Source organism: Lycium ferocissimum, chromosome 10, assembly GCF_029784015.1.
Source record: "Lycium ferocissimum isolate CSIRO_LF1 chromosome 10, AGI_CSIRO_Lferr_CH_V1, whole genome shotgun sequence".
NCBI classification, from domain to species: Eukaryota; Viridiplantae; Streptophyta; class Magnoliopsida; order Solanales; family Solanaceae; genus Lycium; species Lycium ferocissimum.
Genome location: NC_081351.1, coordinates 18,766,688 through 18,787,812, shown reverse-complemented (window position 1 = coordinate 18,787,812; position 21,125 = coordinate 18,766,688). Strand labels below are relative to the sequence as shown.

General features: G+C 34.1%; 2 protein-coding genes across 3 annotated transcripts; one reads left to right on the top strand and one right to left on the bottom strand.

Annotated features, from left to right (window-relative positions):
* The first annotated feature begins 3,584 nt into the window (after positions 1 to 3,584).
* LOC132032681 (rhamnogalacturonan I rhamnosyltransferase 1-like) lies at positions 3,585 to 16,947 on the top strand. 2 transcript variants are annotated; one of them, XM_059422357.1, is made up of 8 exons: positions 3,585 to 4,389; positions 6,327 to 6,394; positions 6,510 to 6,598; positions 6,677 to 6,839; positions 7,945 to 8,234; positions 14,239 to 14,443; positions 16,156 to 16,313; positions 16,391 to 16,947. In XM_059422357.1, exons 1-8 carry the CDS (start codon positions 4,164 to 4,166, stop codon positions 16,656 to 16,658), a joined length of 1,467 nt encoding a protein of 488 aa, XP_059278340.1. In that variant the 5' UTR covers positions 3,585 to 4,163; the 3' UTR covers positions 16,659 to 16,947. The 2 variants fall into 2 exon arrangements, with proteins under 2 accessions (XP_059278340.1, XP_059278341.1); XM_059422358.1 differs by having other exon boundaries at positions 16,156 to 16,309; positions 16,391 to 16,581.
* Positions 16,948 to 17,987: 1,040 nt separating this feature from the next.
* On the bottom strand, positions 17,988 to 20,843 carry LOC132032682 (transcription factor MYB106-like). Its single transcript, XM_059422359.1, has 3 exons — positions 20,672 to 20,843; positions 19,482 to 19,611; positions 17,988 to 19,026 (listed from the first exon to the last, which is right to left on the bottom strand). Exons 1-3 carry the CDS (start codon positions 20,802 to 20,804, stop codon positions 18,294 to 18,296), a joined length of 996 nt encoding a protein of 331 aa, XP_059278342.1. The 5' UTR covers positions 20,805 to 20,843; the 3' UTR covers positions 17,988 to 18,293.
* Positions 20,844 to 21,125: the final 282 nt, after the last annotated feature.

Below are 21,125 nucleotides of genomic sequence, written 5' to 3'. Positions count from 1 at the left end.
TATAGTGATGATTGTGAAATATCTTAATATTCAGATTTAGACATCTAAATTTTAATGTACACCTAAACATTCATATGTATATTCAGATTCAGACGTCTTAATTTTACTAAAAAAACAAATGAGGCCTAAGACCTTGTTTATTTAAACCTTAATCATTCATATCTATTTAGACTCATTAAGTGGGTAGAAATTAAAAAAAAAAAAAAAACAAGCACATTTAATAGTTGAATTTGAATGATTAAGATTTAGACCTAAAAAAAAAAAAAAAGATACACTTAATGACTGAGATTGAAAAATAAATTATGCGGAAGTAGCTCTCTTGATACTAGGATCGTACATCTCTCTCTTACTAGTACCCACAATAATTCCTAACTAATTTTTGCCTAACAAATAATTTTCAAAGATTTGCTTCATAGTGAATAATTATATTAACATAGAAGCTGAATAGAGACTAGAATAGAACCTTGAATATCACTAGGATGAATATAAATACAGTTCTCCTTCCTAAAAGTTTTTTCAGATTTTAATATAGAATATTTTAATGTTCAGACTTATAGATATTTATATTATAGTGTATCTTAATCTGGATGTATATAAACGCCTTAATCTTATAAAAATAAATGATGCCTAAAACTTTATTATAGATCTTATCATTTATATTATTCAAACTCATTAAGTGGTTGTAGAAGAAAAAACAAACACACTTAATGATTGATATTAATGATCAAGATTCAAACTTAAAAATAAACGCACTTAATTACTAAAATCAGGAAACAAATGAAGCTTAACTAGTGGCCGTTTGACCATGGATATTTTTTACTCTTTACCGGAGTTGAATTCCGAAAATCATATTTGATCATAATATTTCAGAATTTGAAAAACATCAAAAAGTTGTTTTCACTTTTTTGCTCCAAATTACTCACAAAAAAAAAAAAAAAAAACAACTTCAATTTTGTATTCATGACCAAGCGCAACCCCAATTTTCAAATATCATTTTTCACTTTAGTAACAAAAATTATTATTTCAAATTTCACCATTTCCATGGCCAAACAGGCTAATAGCTCTTTTAATACTACTGTACATGTTCATTACAATGGCCAATACAATAACGTTACATCTATCACATTAATTATGTAAAAGAGGATGGTACGTACATGCCTCTCTTACAAGTACTAAAAATAAATCCTAATCTATTTTTGCCTAAGATAATTTTCATAAATTTGGTCCATAATAAATGATTCTATGAACCTACAGGTTGATTAGAGACTAGAATAGGACCTTGAGTATCACTAGTAGGGGTGTATATAGGTCGGTTGGTTCGAATTTTTCAAATATCAAATTAATCAATTGTGGTGGGTTTCTAACTCTATAAATTAAATCAAGAACCAATAAAAGTCTGTTTTTTCAACCTCGAATATTCTCGAATTTTTGATTTTTTCGGGGTTTCAGAGTTTTTTTTCGAGTAAAGTCTTCATACAACACATATAACTTATATTTCAAATATTTCTTTAGTTGTAGTAAGATACAAATATCTAATTAAGACGTTTCTTACGAAAATAGCATAAAATATGAGATGAATAATGACATTATACTAAAATATTCAACAACAAAAAATGTTGAAATCGCATAAGAGGTGAGTCAAGTGACCCTAGCGTGCTCGCATGAATTTAATATTTTTAAAGCCAAATTTTGAAGGAACTAATGCAATCACTCCAATTTACTCTTTGGTATAAGGCCTGAAATAGCCAATCTGGTTTAAGTTTTTCCTTTTTTGACATGGCAGTAGAAAAATATTTCTGTAAAGAAAGACCCAAAATAATTTGACAGGGTAAATGGATTTCCATGTGATTATGAATGACAAGTTTATTCAAACTACAAAAAATGGATCTTTTGTTGTAGTAGTATTGATTTGGTCTGGACTTTATTTGAGTTATTAAAATCTATATGCTATAAGATTTATTTGACCATGAAATAATAAATTAAAAGATCAAAACTATAAAAAAGTTTAAGAAATATTTATAAATTACATTATAATAAATATTTTTATTGTAAAATATTTTTAAAAATTGTATACATGTAAGCCACACTATGAAAGTTTGGGAAAAGTTGCTGGAGATGAGGGTGAGAAGAGACGTATCTATTTCCGAGAATCGTTTGGATTCATATCGGGGTGCTCGACTACCAAAGCCATTCATCTTATAAGGAGACTGGTGGAGCAGTACAACTCCTTTTTTTTTTTTTTTCCAATAAGCTTTATCATGCTTTCTATAGTATTTTGCCATGCTTTTTTATACTGCTTTGCATTGCTTGTTCTTGTGCCGATGGTCTACCGAAACAACCTCTCTACCTCTCAAGATAAGGGTAAGGTCTACATACACTCTGCCCTTTCCAGACACCATTGTGTTGAATTTCACTGGGTGTGTTCTTATTATTGTATACATGTAATGTTGAGTGATTTGGTTCGATTTTACTTTTTTAGGTAAAACCAAACTAAATCAATTATGTTCGAATTATTTTTTCAATGCCAAATAACTAATAGAATATTTTTCTTAATTTAATTCGGACTATAAATTTGATGCGATTTATCTATTTTCTTTACACCCCTAATCACCAGGATGAATATAAAATACTCGTTCCCCAAAAGTTCATCTCAATCTTCTGCCTTCCTTCACGACACTCAAAAAATTTATAATAAAATAATTAGAATTTGATAAGAACAACAAGTAGTTGGTAGATCACACCCCCATGACTTGAACTTATTAAAAAATTAAACAATTATACCTGCCGCCCAACGCATGTAATCATGCTTAAAACTCCTAAATTCCATTAATTATCCAATACAACCACTTAATTATTCACCTGAGAAGTCAAAAGTATTTATTTAAAAAACTGAAGTGTTTGGTCAAATTTTTAGAGAAAAAATAAATAATTTTAAATATTAGTAAAATTTATCTTTTACCAGCTAAAAAAAATAATTTCTTTCCAAAAGTATTTTTTGAAATATTAACAAAACAGAAAATATGATTTAATATCGAAAAGAATGCTTCTTAAATTGATTAGTCTCACACAAACAATTACTTTTTAAAATACCTTTTCAAAAAGTATTTTTTAAAATAATTTTTTTTTTTGAAATCTTAGCCAAACAAGTTATAAATATTTACCTGTATTAGTTAAATTCATTTTTTTGGTAAATTATAGTATTCCATTTCCTTTCTTCACTTCCCCCCAATTTGATGTTTTCTTCACTATACCTCAATAAAACAAAAGGAATTCAAACATAAAAATAAAAATAAACAGAAAGTCTATTATATCAACTTTTTTTTTTTTTCATTTCTATTTTTACAGAGATGAAACTGTACTGAAAATCAGAAGGAACATTCATATTTTAGCATCTTGAGTTCTTGATTATCCATGCTACATTTTTTAGACCCTAAAGCCTATTATTTTTCCACATTTTCATTTTGTTTTGCCTCTTAATAGATCTCTCAAATTTCCCCTTTTATTTCTCAGCCTTTCCATTTTTTATTCTGCTCCAAAGTTCAAATCTTTATACTGGTTCTTGAATCTTTTGTTTCCATTTTAAATTCTAGGGTTAAATTTTTACCAATGGGTCTTGAATTATATTTCACATTTTAAATCAAGGGGTTCAATTTTTTCACAATTACATGCATGCATATACATGATTCTTGAATATTGACAAATGAGTATTTTTGTAATGTTCTAAAGGTGTGATTTCTAGAATGAATTTGCAATGAGTTTACATGATTTTTGAATATTGACAAATGGTTATTTTTGCAATCTTCTAAAGTTGTGATTCTGAGAATGAATGCAATGAGTTTACATGATTCTTGAATTTGACAAAATGGATATTTTTGCAATCTTCTAAAGTTGTGATTTTGAGAATGATTTTGCAATGAGTTTACATGATTCTTGAAATGGGTATTTTTGTAATGTTCTAAAGTTGTGATTTTGAGAATGAATTGGCAATGAGTTTACATGATTCTTGGATATTGACAAATGGTTATGTTTGTAATCTTCTAAAGTTGTGATCTTGAGAATGAATGGCCAATAAGTTTACATGATTCTTGAAAACTTAAAAATGAGTACTTTTGTAATGTTCTAAAGTTGTGATTTTGAGAATGAATTGGCAATGAGGAGGAAAAATGGTGAGTGTGGTACAAGTGAGGAGTGAAAAGGTACAACCTTTACAACAAGGGCAAGTGATACAAAGGACTAGGTTGAAAGTTTGGTTTATTAGTATTTGTGCAAGTATTTTGATATGGACCTGTTTGGTTCAGCTCTGGCATTTGCGCCTGCTTTCGGGTTTAACTAAATTATCGGTTCGTGTTGATGAGACTATGCAATCTCCTCCACCTCTGCTCCCATTTAGTGAGTCTCTATGTGCTTGAATCTTGAAGTTTGTAATTTATTTGATCAATCTTTGTCAAGTTATGTGATTACTTCATATAGGTAACCTTAACTATTTGGGATTGAGATGTAGTTGATTAATTGATTGATATGTGCTTTTATCATTGGATTAGTGTGGAAGGCGTTTAAATGTTTGTTACATAGTCATTAGGGGCAGGGTCGGAGCTACGGGGTGCATATAAGGTCAAAATTAATTTTGTATGTATATATAGTAAATATTGAACTCCCTCGTTTTGTTCGTTGTTTACTTCTTTATATTTTGAATCCCCTTAGTAAAGATCTTGGCTCCGCTACTGAATTTTGGGGACAAGGGATTCACTTGAGCTTGTGGATAGTTTCATAGTATTGATGTTTCAGGAAATTACAGCTTAAATTTTTTATTCTTGTAAAATGAATGTGAAAGATTGCTGATTTAGTTGTTTCCCCAAGAAAATAAAAGAAAGATTGTTGTTTTAGTTTGGTTTTGTTTTGTGTGCTATATTAGACACTTGATATTAATTCCTTTAGTTCCACAAGTTTACTGAAAATGAAATGAAGAAAATAAACGAGTTGGTTCTCCTAGAGTGGTTGATGGTTTGGAAACACAGCCTTAAGAGCTCAGGAATACAAGAACGCCTATTATTTGAGATGACCTACAATTGCTATGTTTTTCCATTTTACTTTTGTCAGTTTCATTTCCAGATGCCAGCTTAAAAGTTAAGGTTCTCAGTAAGAATTAGTTGGTGGTTTGTATTTGATTTCAAATGTCTTCTTTATATTTTTCTGCTACACTGTTATTTTGCTTCAGACAGATACGTGTGTTTTTCCTAATCTCAGGTGCCTTTTCCATCTTGTGATTGCAACTGTAATATTCTTTAAAATTTTCTTCAAGCCTATAAATTTTAAAGAGTTAACTAAACCATTGACTCATAGAATTTCTGCTTAGTAGGTTGAAGAACAAGTCAACAGGATTAGTAGGGAGTCAGTAAATAGTCAAAGCCATATTGATAAAAGCAATAAGAGGTGCTATGCCCGAAAGGAAAGGGTTATGTGGGTGGAGGGAAGTGTCCTTACCCTAAAGAACTTACTTTTTTAATGAAATATTCTGAGGAGCTGTTCAGTACTCTTTCTGGAAGCCTGTCTCTGATAGTTGGCCGTATAGTATTCTGTTTGGTTTTCTTGCGTGTTCAAGCGAACATCCTCCTTGACAATACCAAGGGAAATGGTATTGTCCATAATGTTTGTTGATCCATTGCTTAAGCCCTTAAAATGACGATAAGTTCGTCGCTTATAATGTGAGGGATTAAAAGTTTGTGTAATATTGGAGAAAAGAGTTAATTTGATTACCAACCATTACAATGTTGTTTTATCTACATACCTCCTATTTTAGTAAGATTCAATCAAACACCCAATTATAAATGTATGCTCAGTTCAGTTCCATTTTTTATTTGATCCTCATAATGTAATCTCCCCACATTTTTTAATAGCCTAGCTAGCATAGCTCGACTGATGTTAAATATCTTGCTGTTATAGAAGTATACACACATTTTCTCCGAAGTTAACTGATGCTGCCAGATGAAATGTTCTCAAACTTAAGGAGATGGAAAGAGAAATACTTTCTAGACCTGAAGTGCATTTAAGTTGCTTGGATTTGTTGCATGGTTTGTCATTAATGGTTATATTTAATACTTAATGAATATGAAGAAGTCTATCTTAATCAGTATATTTTGCTAATGCACAACAGAACATGTTGTCATGAAAAGTGACATCTCATCTCATAAGTGTAGCATTTATGAAAAGATAAAACCTTTGTATCTATCGTTGCAAATCCAAATTCTGCTTCTGCTATACACGACAATGAGTAGGACATATGCAAAACTTTGAGCCGTCATAACTTTATTAATTTCGGATATATGCAGGAAATTATACAAGTAATGGGTTTCTTCAAGTGTCCTGCAATGGTGGTTTGAACCAAATGCGTGCGGCGGTAGGTATCTTTTTTTTTTTTTTGTATGCCAAATTTTCTACATTCAAATTGAATTAGACCAACAGAATCTCAATTCAAACTCCTAACCTGACAAATTCAGTCAATTTGAATGTAGATCTGTGACATGGTGACTGTTTCACGACTTTTAAATTTAACTCTGGTTGTTCCAGAGCTTGATAAATCATCATTCTGGGCAGATCCTAGGTAATTCCGGTGTTATGTACTGCTGTTTCCTTGACGTTTTGCTTAGTGATTTATAATAACTGTAGTATATCTTGGCAGCGATTTTGAGGATATTTTTGATGTGAGACACTTCATTGATTCATTAAGAGATGAAGTCCACATAATAAAGAGACTGCCAAAGAAGTTTGTTAGGACATATGGTTACCATCCGCTAGTAATGCCTCCTGTTAGCTGGTCAAGTGAAAAGTACTACTTGCAACAGGTTGGTCTATATGTTTCTGCAGTAGGTTGTTATTACATAATTCCTTAGCTGGTGGATGCTTGATTAACCTGAGCAAATATTTTGTGCTTCATGATTGTGCACCAATGTTATTGGTCATCACTTAGAAGGCCAGTACTTAGTATATTCACGTCACATGGCTTGACTAAGGGTGTGTTTGGTATGAAGGAAAATGTTTTCCTAGAAAATAAGTTATTTTCTTACTCAAAGATTCCTAATATTTTTCACTTAATTTGGAATTTATGGAGTTGGAGTTGAAGACGGAGTTGCGTTTGATTATACTTTTTGCAAAGAACATTTGGAATAGTGTGCATTCAAATGCTTGAATGTACTTTCCAAATTCGAAATACAGCTTGAAAAGTGAAAAGTGAAAAGTGAGTTGGAAAATTGGTTATAAGTTGTTTTTCAAATTTGAGTACAACTTCTGGATTTGGAATTTTCATGGCCAAACACCGATTTTCAAATAAAATGAAAAATTATTCTAAAAAAAAAAGTGAATTATTTTTATGGCCAAACGGGTCCTTATTTTCTGGTGTTTGGTAAGTAAGCAAAAAGTATTATCCCAAATATATATATATAATCTAGGACTCCGCGCATAGCAGGAGCTTAGTGCACCGGGCTGCCCTTTTATATAATCTAGGCAAACACTATGGCGAAGGGGGTGGGGGTAGGATGTGTTGGAGGGTGGTGATGAGACAATCAATGTGGAATGCCAATATGCCACTATGGAACTTTCTCTACTTCAACTAGGGAAGTCATTTTCCTTATTTTTAAGGAATTTGTTTTCCTAAAGAAAATATCGTCCAAAAATTTTGACCAACCAAACATGGGAAAAATTGAAAAACATTTTCTGAAAAATGTTTTCCTTCATACCAAACACACCCTAAGTGCTGTTGTTGCTATGTGTACAGCTATACATGCTTACTACTTAAGACATTATAATCTGTCTGTAGTCGAACGATGATTTCGTAATCATCAAGAATTAGTAACCTTGATAACTGAATATTCCTTCTGCCACACACTGTATATTTACTTGTTATTTAACACTAGAAGATCCTGCTCTAATGCGTTTGATATGTATTAACAGATTCTGCCTCTCTTCAGCAAGCATCAGGTTATAAACTTCAACAGGACAGATACTAGGCTAGCAAATAATGGGATCCCTCTTGAGCTTCAGAGACTTAGATGCCGGGTCAATTTTCACGCTCTGAAATTCACACCAAAGATTGAGGCTTTGGGACAAAAGTTAGTCCATATACTTCAGCAGAAAGGACCATTTGTAGCACTACATTTACGATATGAGATGGATATGTTGGCTTTCTCTGGTTGCACTCAAGGCTGCACCAAGGAGGAAGCAGAGGAGCTCAAACAGTTGAGGTAATTACTGATTGAAGTCAACAGATGGTTTTACATTTCTTGATTACGCTTATATCATGTATCTTTTGTTAACAGAATGTTTCTACATTACACTTATATGTATCTTTTTATTTTTTGAAACTGGTTTTTTTTAGGATAGTATAATATTTTACCTAGACTAGGTTTTAAAAGAGAAGGCGGGTAGCACTATTGACACATAAAAAATGCACACCAGCTTGCGGCCATCAATATGGTAAACGATAATTTTTGATTTAATGTTTACTGTACGATGATGTGCAAGAAACATCGTTTATTTGGTCGTCCTCGAGTCATGTTCAGATTTAGTAACATCTGCGCCACAAGGATTGTCTTAAGAATACGAATTTCCTTTCTTACCTATTTAGGTCCATGGACTTTATCTTTCTTTTCTATTTGGATAAACTAATGATTATCAATTTGAAACTTCAGGAAAAAGTGATGTAGCTTAGGCACAATACCAGAGGGACAGAATCAGTTTGAGTTTGTCCTGTTAGTTCTATTGCGATTTGCGAAAGCTATATTCTTGCTAAGATTATTGATAGAAATTTATCGCGAGAGGAAGAAAGATCTACACAGGTGTTAATTGGATAAAGCGTATGATAAAGTGCCAAGTAAATCTTTGGAGTGTTTGGAGAAGAAAATAAATCATATTAAATATATAAATGCCACAAAGGAATATGTATGAATGAGTCGTCACTGGTGTGAAAACAGTAGTAGTGGATGCAAAGCTATTTCTTTTTTTTTGACATAGCCATGGTTTACACCATGGATCGACATTGAGTCCATACCTGTTCACCTTGGTTATGGATGAACTAACTAGCATTATACAGGATGGTGTCCATTGGTGTATGCTATTTATAGATAATGTTATGCTAATTAATGATGCTAGCGAATGTGTCAATCAAAAGCTTGAACGATGGAGAAAGACTTCTGGAGAGTAAGCATTTTAGGATAACTGGGATACATGTAAGGACAAGTTTAGCCAGCATAGAAAGAGTGAAATTAAGGTGAGATTAAATGGAGTTGCTTGCTTAACTACAAATGATTCAAATATCCATGGTTAATGCTCTAGTAGATTTGGAATGATAGATGAAGATGTTACAAATATAATCAAATAGGATGCATAAAATGGAAAAGTGCTACCGAAGTGCTGTGTGATATAATGATACTTACGTAGTGAAAGATATGTCCTTTGGAATGGTTGCACGACTAGAAATGTTGCATGGGAGTGAATGTTGGGCCTTTAAAATCCGACATATATCCATAAAATGCAACCACAGAAATGCGGATGTTAAGATGGATGGTGGTCACAGAATTAGACAAGGTTAAAAGGGAACTACATTTGATAGAAGCTATTGCAACATCTGTCGGAGCTGTTTGTTTTTTACCAACAGATTAGGAATTTGTTGCAAAAGTTTTGTGACTTGTTTGAAACTACTAAAACAACTTAAATACATAGTGAATATTATACTTGTACTGAACGCCTAACACACACACACACATATAACCAAAATACTTAAGTTCATCAACATCCACCATAATTCACAAACAACATAAAGTAGAAACTTACCAGAAGTTGTTCAACAGCCAACTTAGGGCTCCAAATACCACAACTTAAATACATAATTGTTCAACAGCCTACCTTAGGGCTCCGACATTTTATCGATTACAGCCACTGCTTATTTCCATTACATCCTCGCCATTGAGTTGTTGTTCAATAGAGTATTGGGCCTTGTCACATTAGTGCCGGTAAGCAAGTGCTCAATAAAAGCAAGTGAATACGAACCGCATGCCCTGTTAGTCTCATTGTGGGGGAGATCCTTTTTCCGATCAAACTTCCACGGTTTGTTGAGCAGCTTTTTAGGCAAGTGTTCAAACATGTGACTTTGCTTCAGTAGCTTGGGCCATAATTCTAAGACTGGCTGGATGTGACAGAAGAATTCATCATCTGGGAAAATTGGAAGATTGCAATCATAAACATTTATTAGTCCCTTCTCAATCTTGAACTCGAGAGTGACAAAATGTACGACATTTATATTTAGGGGCGGACCCATGTACCAATTTTTGGTGCTCCAGCACCCGTTAACCGTGACGGATACTCTATGTAGACATATAGGAAATATTGAAATTTTGGTATAAAATAATAAATAGCATCCAGGAAGCAATAAAATATCTTGGTACTCTGGTTAAAAGGTTGTAGGCTTTAGGCTAAGTCATGCAGGAGCCGAGTTCGAATCCTACTCAAAGCAATATATTTTTGTTGATTTTAAGGTGAGCACCCAAGACCATTGAATCCTGGGTCTGCCACTGTTTATATTCATGATAGTTAGGACTCTTTTTGCACCAACCCACTTGCAGCCACTTGGGTAGGGTCTACTACCTCTACAATAACTGAGAACATTGTCGTCCCACTTAAATTCAGCAAGCCTTTGCTTCAATGGCACAACACCCGGTTGTGTACTATCATGCATCAACTCTTTGTACCGCTTGCTAATGTTATTGTAGAAGTTGAGGTCCAAGATTCTATCAGTGGCATCATAGTGCTCAGAGGAATTGCTGTGCCTCACACACATTAGCAGCATGATTTCATCTACATACTGCATTAAAAGTATCAAAACAGTCAGTCACTTATTGCAGCAACTATATAACTTGTTGCAACAAATGGATAACTTGTTGCAACAAATAGATAACTTGTTGCAACAAATAGTAACCTTGTTATTATAGAAGTTGAGGTCCAAGATTCTATCAGTGGCATCATAGTGCTCAGAGAAATTCTTTGTGCCTCACACACATTAGCGAAAGATGATTTCATTACATAATCGCATTAAAAGTATCAAAACGATCCCACTTATGCGGTTAACTATATAACTTGTTGCAACAAATGGATAACTTGTTGCAACAAATAGATAACTTGTTGCTCAGAGGAATTGCTGTGCCTCACACGCATTAGTAGCATGATTTCATCTACATACTGCATTAAAAGTATCAAAACAGTCAGTCACTTGTTGCAGCAGCTATATAACTTGTTGCAACAAATAGATAACTTGTTGCAACAAATAGTAACCTTGTTGCAACAAGTTTACTATCTTGTTGCAACAAATGGTAAATTGCAACAAGATAGTTAAATATCTGTACCTATTTAACAAAAAAGGACTTGTTGCAACAAATTACTGAATTAGATATATAAGTGTTGTTGAAACTTACACTGTCCAGCCACCACTTGTTCATGGATGTCATATTCTTGCAGTCTCCAGCAGCAAAATCATGCATTGAGTACATCAAACTCTTACTCTTTTCGGCATTGAGGAGTTTTTCAAGCCTTTTCTATTTTTGGGCATTTGCAGGCTTGTAGATATCTACCCTTTTTAGCACTGTTTGCCCTACATTAGCAAGAGGTGTATCAATTGACTTCTGTGGAGTAGCAGATTTCCTTGGCAAGTACCTTGGAAATTGCTTTGCCCCTCTTCCGAATCCCTATAGGAATATAGGGCTCTAAAAGCCTCTTTGATGGATTGACACATCTCTTGGATATTAAACTTTGGATAGCCAAGTTTGTATCTTTGAGCTGTGTCTCAGGACTTTCGACCTCGATATCAAATCATCCATTCTCTTCTTGCAAGAGGTACATTCAAAAGCACAAGAAGACACTTTCGAGGTACCGGCACCAATAGAAAGAAATCTACCAAGTGGAGTATATCCACCAATATCACCAAATCTCTTCTTATAGGTTGTGCACCCGTGGCTTGTCCCGACAATATGAGAGTTAGAGATGCCATGCCTTCTTTCCTTTGTGCCCTTGGAATCTGTGCCTGCCAGATTGATTGATGGGCTGAAATTAGAATTGGCTGGAGTGACGACCATCACATGGGAATCAACTGGTGGTGTTGGTGTTGGTGTTGATGCTGGTGGTGTTGGTATTGGTGTTGGTGTTGTTGGTGATGGTGATGGTGTTGTTGGTGTTGATGATATAGTGGCATGTCTTGGTGGCAGTGGATTTGGTGATGTTGGTGAATATATTCCACTTGGTAGATTTTCTTCTGCTGGTGCCGGTACCTTGAAAGTGTCTTCCTGTGCTTGTGAATGCACCTATTGCAAGAAGAGAATGGATGATTTGATATTGAAGGTTGAGGAGTTGACACAGGCTGAAAAAGATACAAACTTGGCTATCCAAAGTTTAATATCCAAGAGGGGTGTCAATCCATCAAAGAGGCTTTTAGAGCCCTATATTCCTCCTGAGATTCGGAAGAGGAGCAAAGCAATTTCCAAGGTAATTGCTAATATTAGATCAAGGAAATCTGCTACTGTACAGAAGTCAATTGATACTCCTCCTCTTGCTGATGTTGGGCAAACAGTGCTAAAAAAGATAGATATCTACAAGCCTGCAAATGCCAAAAAAGAAAAAAAGCTTGAGAACTCAATGCCAAAAAGAGTAAGAGTTTGATGTACTCAATGCATGGTTTGCTACTGGAGACTTCAAGAATATGACGTCCATGAACAAGTGGTTATGACGTCCATGAACAAGTGGTGGCGGGACAGTGTAAGTTTCAACAACACTTATATATCTAATTCAGTAATTTGTTGCAACAAGTCCTGTTTTTTGTTGAATTAGTTGCAGCAAGTTATATAAATGTTGCAACAAGTCCTTTTTTGTTGAATTAGTTGCAGCAAGTTAACTATCTTGTTGCAACAAGTTTACCATTTGTTGCAATAAGATAGTTAACTTGTTGCAACAAGTTTACTATTTGTTGCAACAAGTTATCTATTTGTTGCAACAAGTTATATAGCTGTTGCAACAAGTGATTGACTGTTTTGATACTTTTAATGCAACACGTAGATGAAATCATGCTGCTAATGCGTGTGAGGCACATCAATTTCTCTGAGCACTATGATGCCACTGATAGTCTTGGACCTCAACTTCTACAATAACATTAGCAAGCGGTACAAAGGGTTGTTGTACCATTGAAGCAAAGGCTTGCTGAATTTAAGTGGGATGATGATATTCTCAGTTATTGTAGAGGTAGTAGACCCTACCCAGGTGATTGCGAGTGGGTTGGTGCAAAAAGGTCCTATCATGAAATCATGAATATAAATGTCGTACTTTTTGTCACTCTCGAGTTTAAGATTGAGGAGGGAGTGATAAATTTTTATGATTACAACCTTCCAGTTTTCCCAGATGATGAATTCTTCTGTCACATCCAGACGGTCTTAGAATTATGGCCCAAGCTACTGAAGCAGGGTCGTCGCATGTTTGAACACTTGTCTGAAAAGCTGTTCAACGAACCGTGGGAGTTTGATCGGAAAAAGGATCTCCCCCGCAATGAGACTAACAGGGCATGCGGTTCGTATTCATTTGCTTTCATTGAGCTCTTGCTTACCGGCACTTGTGATCGATAAAATGTTGGTGCCCTAAGGTGGGCTGTTGAACAATTATGTATTTAAGTTTTGGTATTTGGAGCCCTAAGCTGGCTGTTGAACAAGTTCTTTTAAGTTTCTACTTTATATCGTTTGTGAATTATGGTAGATGTTGATGAACTTATGTATTTTGGTTATATATATGTGTGTGTGTTAGGTGTTCAGTACAAGTATAATATTCATTATGTATTTAAGTTGTTTTAGTAGTTTCAAACAAGTTACAAATCTTTTGCAACAAATTCCTAATTTGTTGGTAAAAATCAAACAGCAGTTGCAGATGTTGCAACAGAAGCGTACAGCTGTTGCAACAGAGATTCATTATCTGTTGCAACAACTTCTGCAACTAGTCGTACAACTTGGTTACAAACCAAAGTTAAAATGTGAATAGCTGTAGCAGCATTTGCTCATAATTTCCTATTTCCCTTTCTAACTTGATTCTAAAGTTTCGATGTTTAAGAACTTCAAATTGTCATTGGTTATTTTCCCAACCTACATGATTTTCTCGATTCAACCCGTTCGTTGTGTCCAACCATTTGGCTACATGGTAAAGTTTTTGTTTTACTTTGTTGCTCAGGTATGCATTCCCATGGTGGAAGGAGAAAGAGATTGTCTCTGATGAGAAGAGATCCCAAGGCTTGTGTCCGCTCACCCCGGAGGAGGCAGCTTTGGTTCTGCAAGCATTGGGTATTGAAAAGGATATGCAGATTTATATTGCATCAGGTGATATCTATGGCAGTGAATGGAGGCTTGCTGCTCTGAGAACTGCCTTCCCAAAGATCGTAAGTATTAATTGCTTTGCAGGTCTCTCTCTCTTTTTTTTTGGTGCCGGGATGTTAAAAATACAAATCCTTAGGAGAAACATATTAGAAAAATGAAAGCTGACTGTATTAGGAGATAGGTGATTTAACCAACATGGTAAGAGAAACGTCTTCCTTTGGCATGAACGTCCAATTGTTCATTATAGAAGCCCAACTCATGACTTGGTGATCGTCAGTATCCTGAATAACAGTGTTTTGTAGCTAAAGACGATTCCTAGCAAATTTTGACAGGGCCATGTGTCATCAAAGAGATATGGAAGTGCTATTTCAATAAATTGCTTGTAATTCTGACTGACTGAAATCTTATCAAGACTAAAGAATTATGTCTATTGAAGTTTAAACCATGTGAAAAGTGCAAGGATTTGAAAAACCTAAAATATAGTTGGTATGCCAATAAAGTTTTGGAAGTATTGGAGAGATGGGAGTTATAAAACTAGTCAATATATTCAGTGTTATATTAAGGATAACACAAAGGATGGGAAATACTGATAAGAAAAGGACATAGCAGATGCCAAATTAGTAGAGTAAGGTACCTTTTTCATGTATATAGAATAAAGGAGATATTAAAAAAATATTCAAATTATCATGGTATTAAACTTATTAAGTCATATGATAAAACTTCGGAACGAGTGATTGAGTTTAGACTTGACATCATAACAATGATAGAGATCCATTTGAATTCTAGATCCATGACAAAGACTAGTTCTGTTAGGATGATAGATGAAAATTTATACCGAGCAGAAGATGGATCTTTGCGTGATATTTATATTCACAATATTAAAGACATAAAAATATAGATGTGAAAATGGTGTTTAGTCATAAAGATCGGATGCAATTAGAGATGATCACATTTGGTAAAGGATGCATGTCGCATACGTAGAGGGATAAGTTGAAAGAAAATAGTCCGTTTAAAGTTAAATGTTGTTATCAATAAGAAAAAGAAAGAAAGTAGTCCGATGATTAGCCTAGTTGTTCTACATAAACCTCCATTTTACTGGTTTGTATATATTAAAAGTGGTAAAAAGGAGATGAGGTAGATATAAAATTACATGAAGAGAAGGTGTCATTAGAAGATCTATTACATCTCGTAATCAATGCGAATTTAGTTTAGAACAGAAGTAGAATATCCATATAGGCAATATGCCCCCAGGGTTTTGGTTCAAAGGCAAAGACCCGACACATGATGTATATATTTGACACACGGCGCGCATTCGAACCCTGTCATGACAAAGCTTGGTATTTAAGTTGGAAGGGTAGAGGGGCAGGCCCATACTCCTCGGTGTCTCGACCCTGTGTGCCAACTATAGATTGGCAAGAAGCCCAAAGGGATTTTTCCGATATATTTTTTTTTTTTCATATAAGCAATATCAATTAGTCGGGAGTAAGGTTTAGCATTGTTACACTTATACATTAGGTCGGATGTTTGTCATTAGTCTTTTATTCTGACAAGAGACTTGTATATTGGTGTGGGGTGTATATTAGAACGAGAAGGGAATGAATTCCATATAACCGACCAAACTTGTATTCTGAATTTTATGCTCACAGTGTTTAATGCTGCAAACTCCAACATGGCTAATTCACATGAAATGCTGTAAATCGTGAGCTGATTCTTTCTTCACCCTTTCGACCATGACATCAAATTAATATATCCCTAATCTATGTTTATATTGCAGGCAAAAAAGGAAATGCTCCTTGATCCTGAAGAACTGCAGCAATTCCAAAATCATTCGTCTCAAATGGCAGCCCTGGATTTTATAGTATCAACTGCTAGTAACATATTTATCCCTACTTATGACGGCAACATGGCTAAACTTGTCGAGGGTCATCGTAGGTGCATACGATCTACTATTTCTGGATGAATGTTCCTAACGTATATCTTGAAGGTGTTCCTGAATAGATCTGTTGCAGGTATCTTGGTTATAAAAAAACCATCCGATTGGATCGCAAAATTCTGGTAGGGTTATTGGACTTGCATCAGAACCGGACCCTTTCGCGGGATGAGTTTTCAGCTGCTGTGCGGCAGTCACATGAGGGAAGAGTCGGACAACCAGCTCATCGAAGAGTTATTGAGGACAAACCCAAAGAAGAAGATTATTTTTATGCAAATCCTCACGAGTGTCTGTGTGAGAGTGCAACATGTGAAGGCCCTGATAATTCAACTGCTGCAGTTCAATGAGGCATGTCAACCAAGAGCATGACTTGCATGGATATTCAATTCCACAGCATAACACACAAGCATTTTATATAGAAAACAAAGCCGAAGGCTAAAAAAATTTCGTTTACACGTCGAGATTCTTTAGAGAAAGGCGAAAAATGTGGCCTTTCGTAGTCATCGGGTTGTTTCGTAAGAATCAACATGAGAGGGAAAAACAGGAAATTGTGTAGAAACAAGTTTTGCTATATTTTAGAAAAGTAGAGAAAGTGCCATGTTTGTCAATAGAAAATGCCTTCAACCATTCTGTTCATATGTGTATTTGGTTTCTTCAACAAGTTGAATCGTCCTATGTGCTATCCTACATTTAGAATTTTAGACCATGACGAAGCCATAATGAAAGGTCAACCTTTGCATAGCTTCAGTAAGTTATTAAATGCCAAATTTGATCAACTTTTGCATAAATTAGAGAAGACTCAAGACTTCTTTGTTTCATTGTTCTTCTTTCTTGTTCTTTTAGAGGAACTCTTATGGTGATGTACTGCTACTTCACAATTTGTATGAGACATAATTCGACTAAGAGACAATCTTAAATTATGAACTTCAGTCACATAATTGGACTATGTGGTACTGTTTGATTAGATACGAAATAATAAAAAGAAGAAAAGAAAGACTTCTGAAATTTCTGGTTTAAAATAGGACTTAAGCATTTATGTGATTATAAATTATTTCGTTTAGCGTAAAATGAGAATTTTAAAGTTACACTAATTTTAAATATAAAAAATCAACATTCTTTTTTAAACAAATTAAAAACGAAAGTGTGTTAAGTCAATTATAACAAAGAGAATAATATTTATCTAAACCTTTGGAGGAATGAAATATTTTCTGTCAGAGGCATCCTAAGCCGCATGGAGCCCATGATATGAACACACACCCACACGCGCGCGAAAAAAAAATCATTTGGGCTGCTTCGCTTAGCTGCACGACACTTGTATTGTTCTTCCACAATCCCGATTTCACGTTTAGGTAGCTTCAATTTCGCTCACCGCTACTACAAGAATCATTTTTGCTTTCTTTTCCTCTGGCTACTAAGATCTTTCAGTTCGCCTTAGCCAAAACTTTATTTGAAAGAGCAAGGCAGAAAAAAGAAGTGTTGAGATAATACCTTTCATCCTAATCTCATATATTAAAAAAACGATCCCCCTTGATCACCTTATGAGATTTTAGGCAAAATTAGATAATTATTACCGTGAGAATTGAGGTGCCAAAAGAGATTATCTTCCTCTAAACGAACGTCAAATTGATAGCACTGACAACCGATATGTTTAAGAAACTGTCAAATGACTAGACCACTAGTACAATATAGTTATTGCCCTAATATTTTTCTCTCAGGCAATTCTTCTCTAGACTAGGTTTACAAATCTAGTCTAAGGTAGAATTTCCTAAGTCCTAATATATATCAAACATATTAATTAATTAGCTATTACAATATGGCTACATAATTAAGATACTGGTGAAACATCAGCAAATGAACTAAAACTACTTGAAAACAGCTTTTCTGCTACTGTTCCCAGTGTTCCTGGAATTTCTTACTCCTTCTGAACCATTTGTATCTATATGCATCAGGATCACGATTCATGAATCTCTAGATTCAATAAATCAAAATAAGAGGCACGAATTTAATATAGTATTCCAATAATTGTTGCTGTTGTTGTCGTCGTCTTCAAGAATATTGTCTTCGCAGCTTCCAACAACATTTTGCAAGTCTGTCAACCCTGGAATATTGTTCAAACTTGGATCACTAGAATATGATGCAATTTCATGATCAATATTCTCCACAAAACCTCCAGCACCAACCAAACACGAATTTTCCACTAATCCAGCTCCTGAAATATTATTATTATTGTTCGGCACCATGAACAATAAGTTGTTGTTCGATAAGTTTGAGGTGGATGTCGGAGAATTATCGAAAAAACTGTCTTTGTTATTTTTTGGCGTATTTATCCAATTTGCCCCTCCTTGCCATGCTTTTAGTACGTCAAGACAAGGTGGTGATGGAAATTTTGGTCGAAGGGGTAGTAAAACATTTTTAGGTGTAGTGAAATTATTAAGCCCAAAATGGTTATTATAATTATTAATAGTGTTGTTCGAAATAATTTGTTGTTGTTGTTGTTTTTTGGACTCGCGAACAAGCCTAGCTTCAGCTTCAAGACGGGTATTTTCCCACTGAGCCATGTGGCTTAGGTTTGCCGAACCAAAGATGTTGGTCTGTGGTTTATGAGTATTTGGATCAATTCCCATCTTGGTTAATCTCTTCTTCAAGTGTGTGTTCCAGTAATTCTTGATTTCATTGTCAGTCCTGTTAGCCAAATGAGTTGCTATAGCTGACCACCTATACGATTGAAAATCACAAATCAAATTTAATATATGTACAGTGACAGTGGGAGTTATGTTCGATTTAGTGAAAAGCCTCTATTTGTCTTAAGAAGTTCATTTAATATGGAGTACAAATTATTACACCGAACATAACTAGTAACTTAAAAATGACTAAGATCCCAATATAAGCTTCAAATCTTAATTCCGCCTATAAACAACAGTGTCACATAAACCAGAACAAAACGGGAAATACTATTTTGTACTCCATGAAAACTTTGACAAGAGGAAGCATTCAAAAAAGCATGTAGAAGAGTCAAGTAACTATTACACTATTTATGTACTCTTTGATGAACAGTACAAAGGTTCATATACTGTTGTTTTTTTTCTGTTTTAGAAGAATCATAAGTACTTTTTGCTCCTTATTTTTCCTACTATTCAACCTTTCAGTGTTTCTGCATGAATAGTTAGTACCTGTTACCAAGAAGGGCATGGAGTTGAATGATCGACTGTTCTTCCTGCAAACTGAATTTCCCTCTCTTGATATCAGGTCTTAGATAATTTATCCATCTTAATCTGCAACTCTTTCCACACCTCTTAAGCCCTGTATATAAAAACCATTCCCATCAGAACTTCATTACCGCAAAATAACAAAGTTTTAAGAGTTTTGAGTTGTATGCATAGAGAGGGTAACCCTTTATTTACGACTAAGAGATCACTTAAAAGATAATTACAGGTAGCCGTCCATAAAAAGTAGAATTAGATATGTTACTTTCTCATGTAACTTGCTATAACATGTTAAAATATTGTGAAAATTCTTTTGCGCTGTCATGTGTGTGTATATATATAATATATAACCAGCTTTAAGATGATACAAACAAAGTAATAATGTATTAAGTTATACTATTACCAGCTTTAAGCGTTTAACTTCTATACACAGACCAGGCAAACTATTTTTTACGCTAACATGCATGTCACTTAAAAAATAACTATGGGTAACCGTCTACAAGAAGTAGAAGTAATAACCTGGAAATCAGGACATGTTTCTTACTATAATAGGTTAAGACACACCAATAGTATAAAAAAATATTTTATGCTGCCGCACGTGGATATGAATTTGCTCCAAGTCTTAAAATGACATGAGCAGAGTAAAATGGATTAAGTTATATATTATTATCAATTAAGAGTTTTTCTATATGCGAATAAGGCAAAACTTCTCACAGACAAGGCAAAATTACTCTTTGTATATACTAACAGATCACTTAAAAATATAGCTATAGGTAACTGTTCACAAAAAGTAAGATTCAAAAATCAAAATTTAAAAAAGAAGACAATATTGCTTGTTATAATATGTCAAAATACACTAATAACATAAAATAATTCTTTTACCTATAGTGGATATTGATTAACTCCAAGTTTTAGAACGATGAGATGAGCAAAGTAAAATGTTTAAGTTATAATATTACCAACGTTAAGAGTTTAACTTCTACACATAGATAGAATAAGAATTTTTTCATACTGATCACTTAAAAGATAACCACAAATAACTATTTATAAAAGGGTGGGATTAATAACCGAAAAAATAAGACATGTTATACTTGTTATAACATGTTAAAATACACCAATAATATAATTTTTAAAAAAAAACACAATCGATATATTACCAGCTTTAATTGGCAAATCACGCCATCTACCACATCCATGTTTTTCAACGTAAGCTATGAGTATTTGGTCTTCTTCAGGAGTCCACGGCCCTTTCTTCAATCCCACTTTTACACAACATGGTGACCTTCCCATTTTTTTTTGGCTTACAGAGAGAAAAAAGTTATAAGAGTAATATAATGTTTCTAATGAGTTGTGTTGTTCACTAGGAAGCTAACTTCGATTTATAAATACACCCAAAGGAATTAAATGCTAGCAGACAGTATTCAAAAAGATTTATGATACAATAACAAGTTTTCCAACAAATGGAATAACTGCATTAGGTTCAAGCCCAACTCCCCTAACTTATTAGTACTCTGTACATCTTTATTCCGTTTATGTTAAATGTAATTATTTACTTTTATTTTTATTTTTAATAACCATAGTGTCTCGACCTACTTTGCGCACCTCGACTAA

Coding starts and splice junctions, on each gene's coding strand:
- LOC132032681 (XM_059422357.1), top strand. CDS start 4,164: ATGGTGAGTGTGGTACAAGTGAGGAGTGAAAAGGTACAACCTTTACAA. Junction 6,599..6,676: donor TCATTCTGGGCAGATCCTAG/GTAATTCCGGTG, acceptor ATATCTTGGCAG/CGATTTTGAGGATATTTTTG. Junction 14,444..16,155: donor GAACTGCCTTCCCAAAGATC/GTAAGTATTAAT, acceptor TTTATATTGCAG/GCAAAAAAGGAAATGCTCCT.
- LOC132032682 (XM_059422359.1), bottom strand. CDS start 20,804: ATGGGAAGGTCACCATGTTGTGTAAAAGTGGGATTGAAGAAAGGGCCG. Junction 19,612..20,671: donor TGATTTGCCAATTAAAGCTG/GTAATATATCGA, acceptor TTTTATATACAG/GGCTTAAGAGGTGTGGAAAG. Junction 19,027..19,481: donor CATGCCCTTCTTGGTAACAG/GTACTAACTATT, acceptor TCAATCGTATAG/GTGGTCAGCTATAGCAACTC.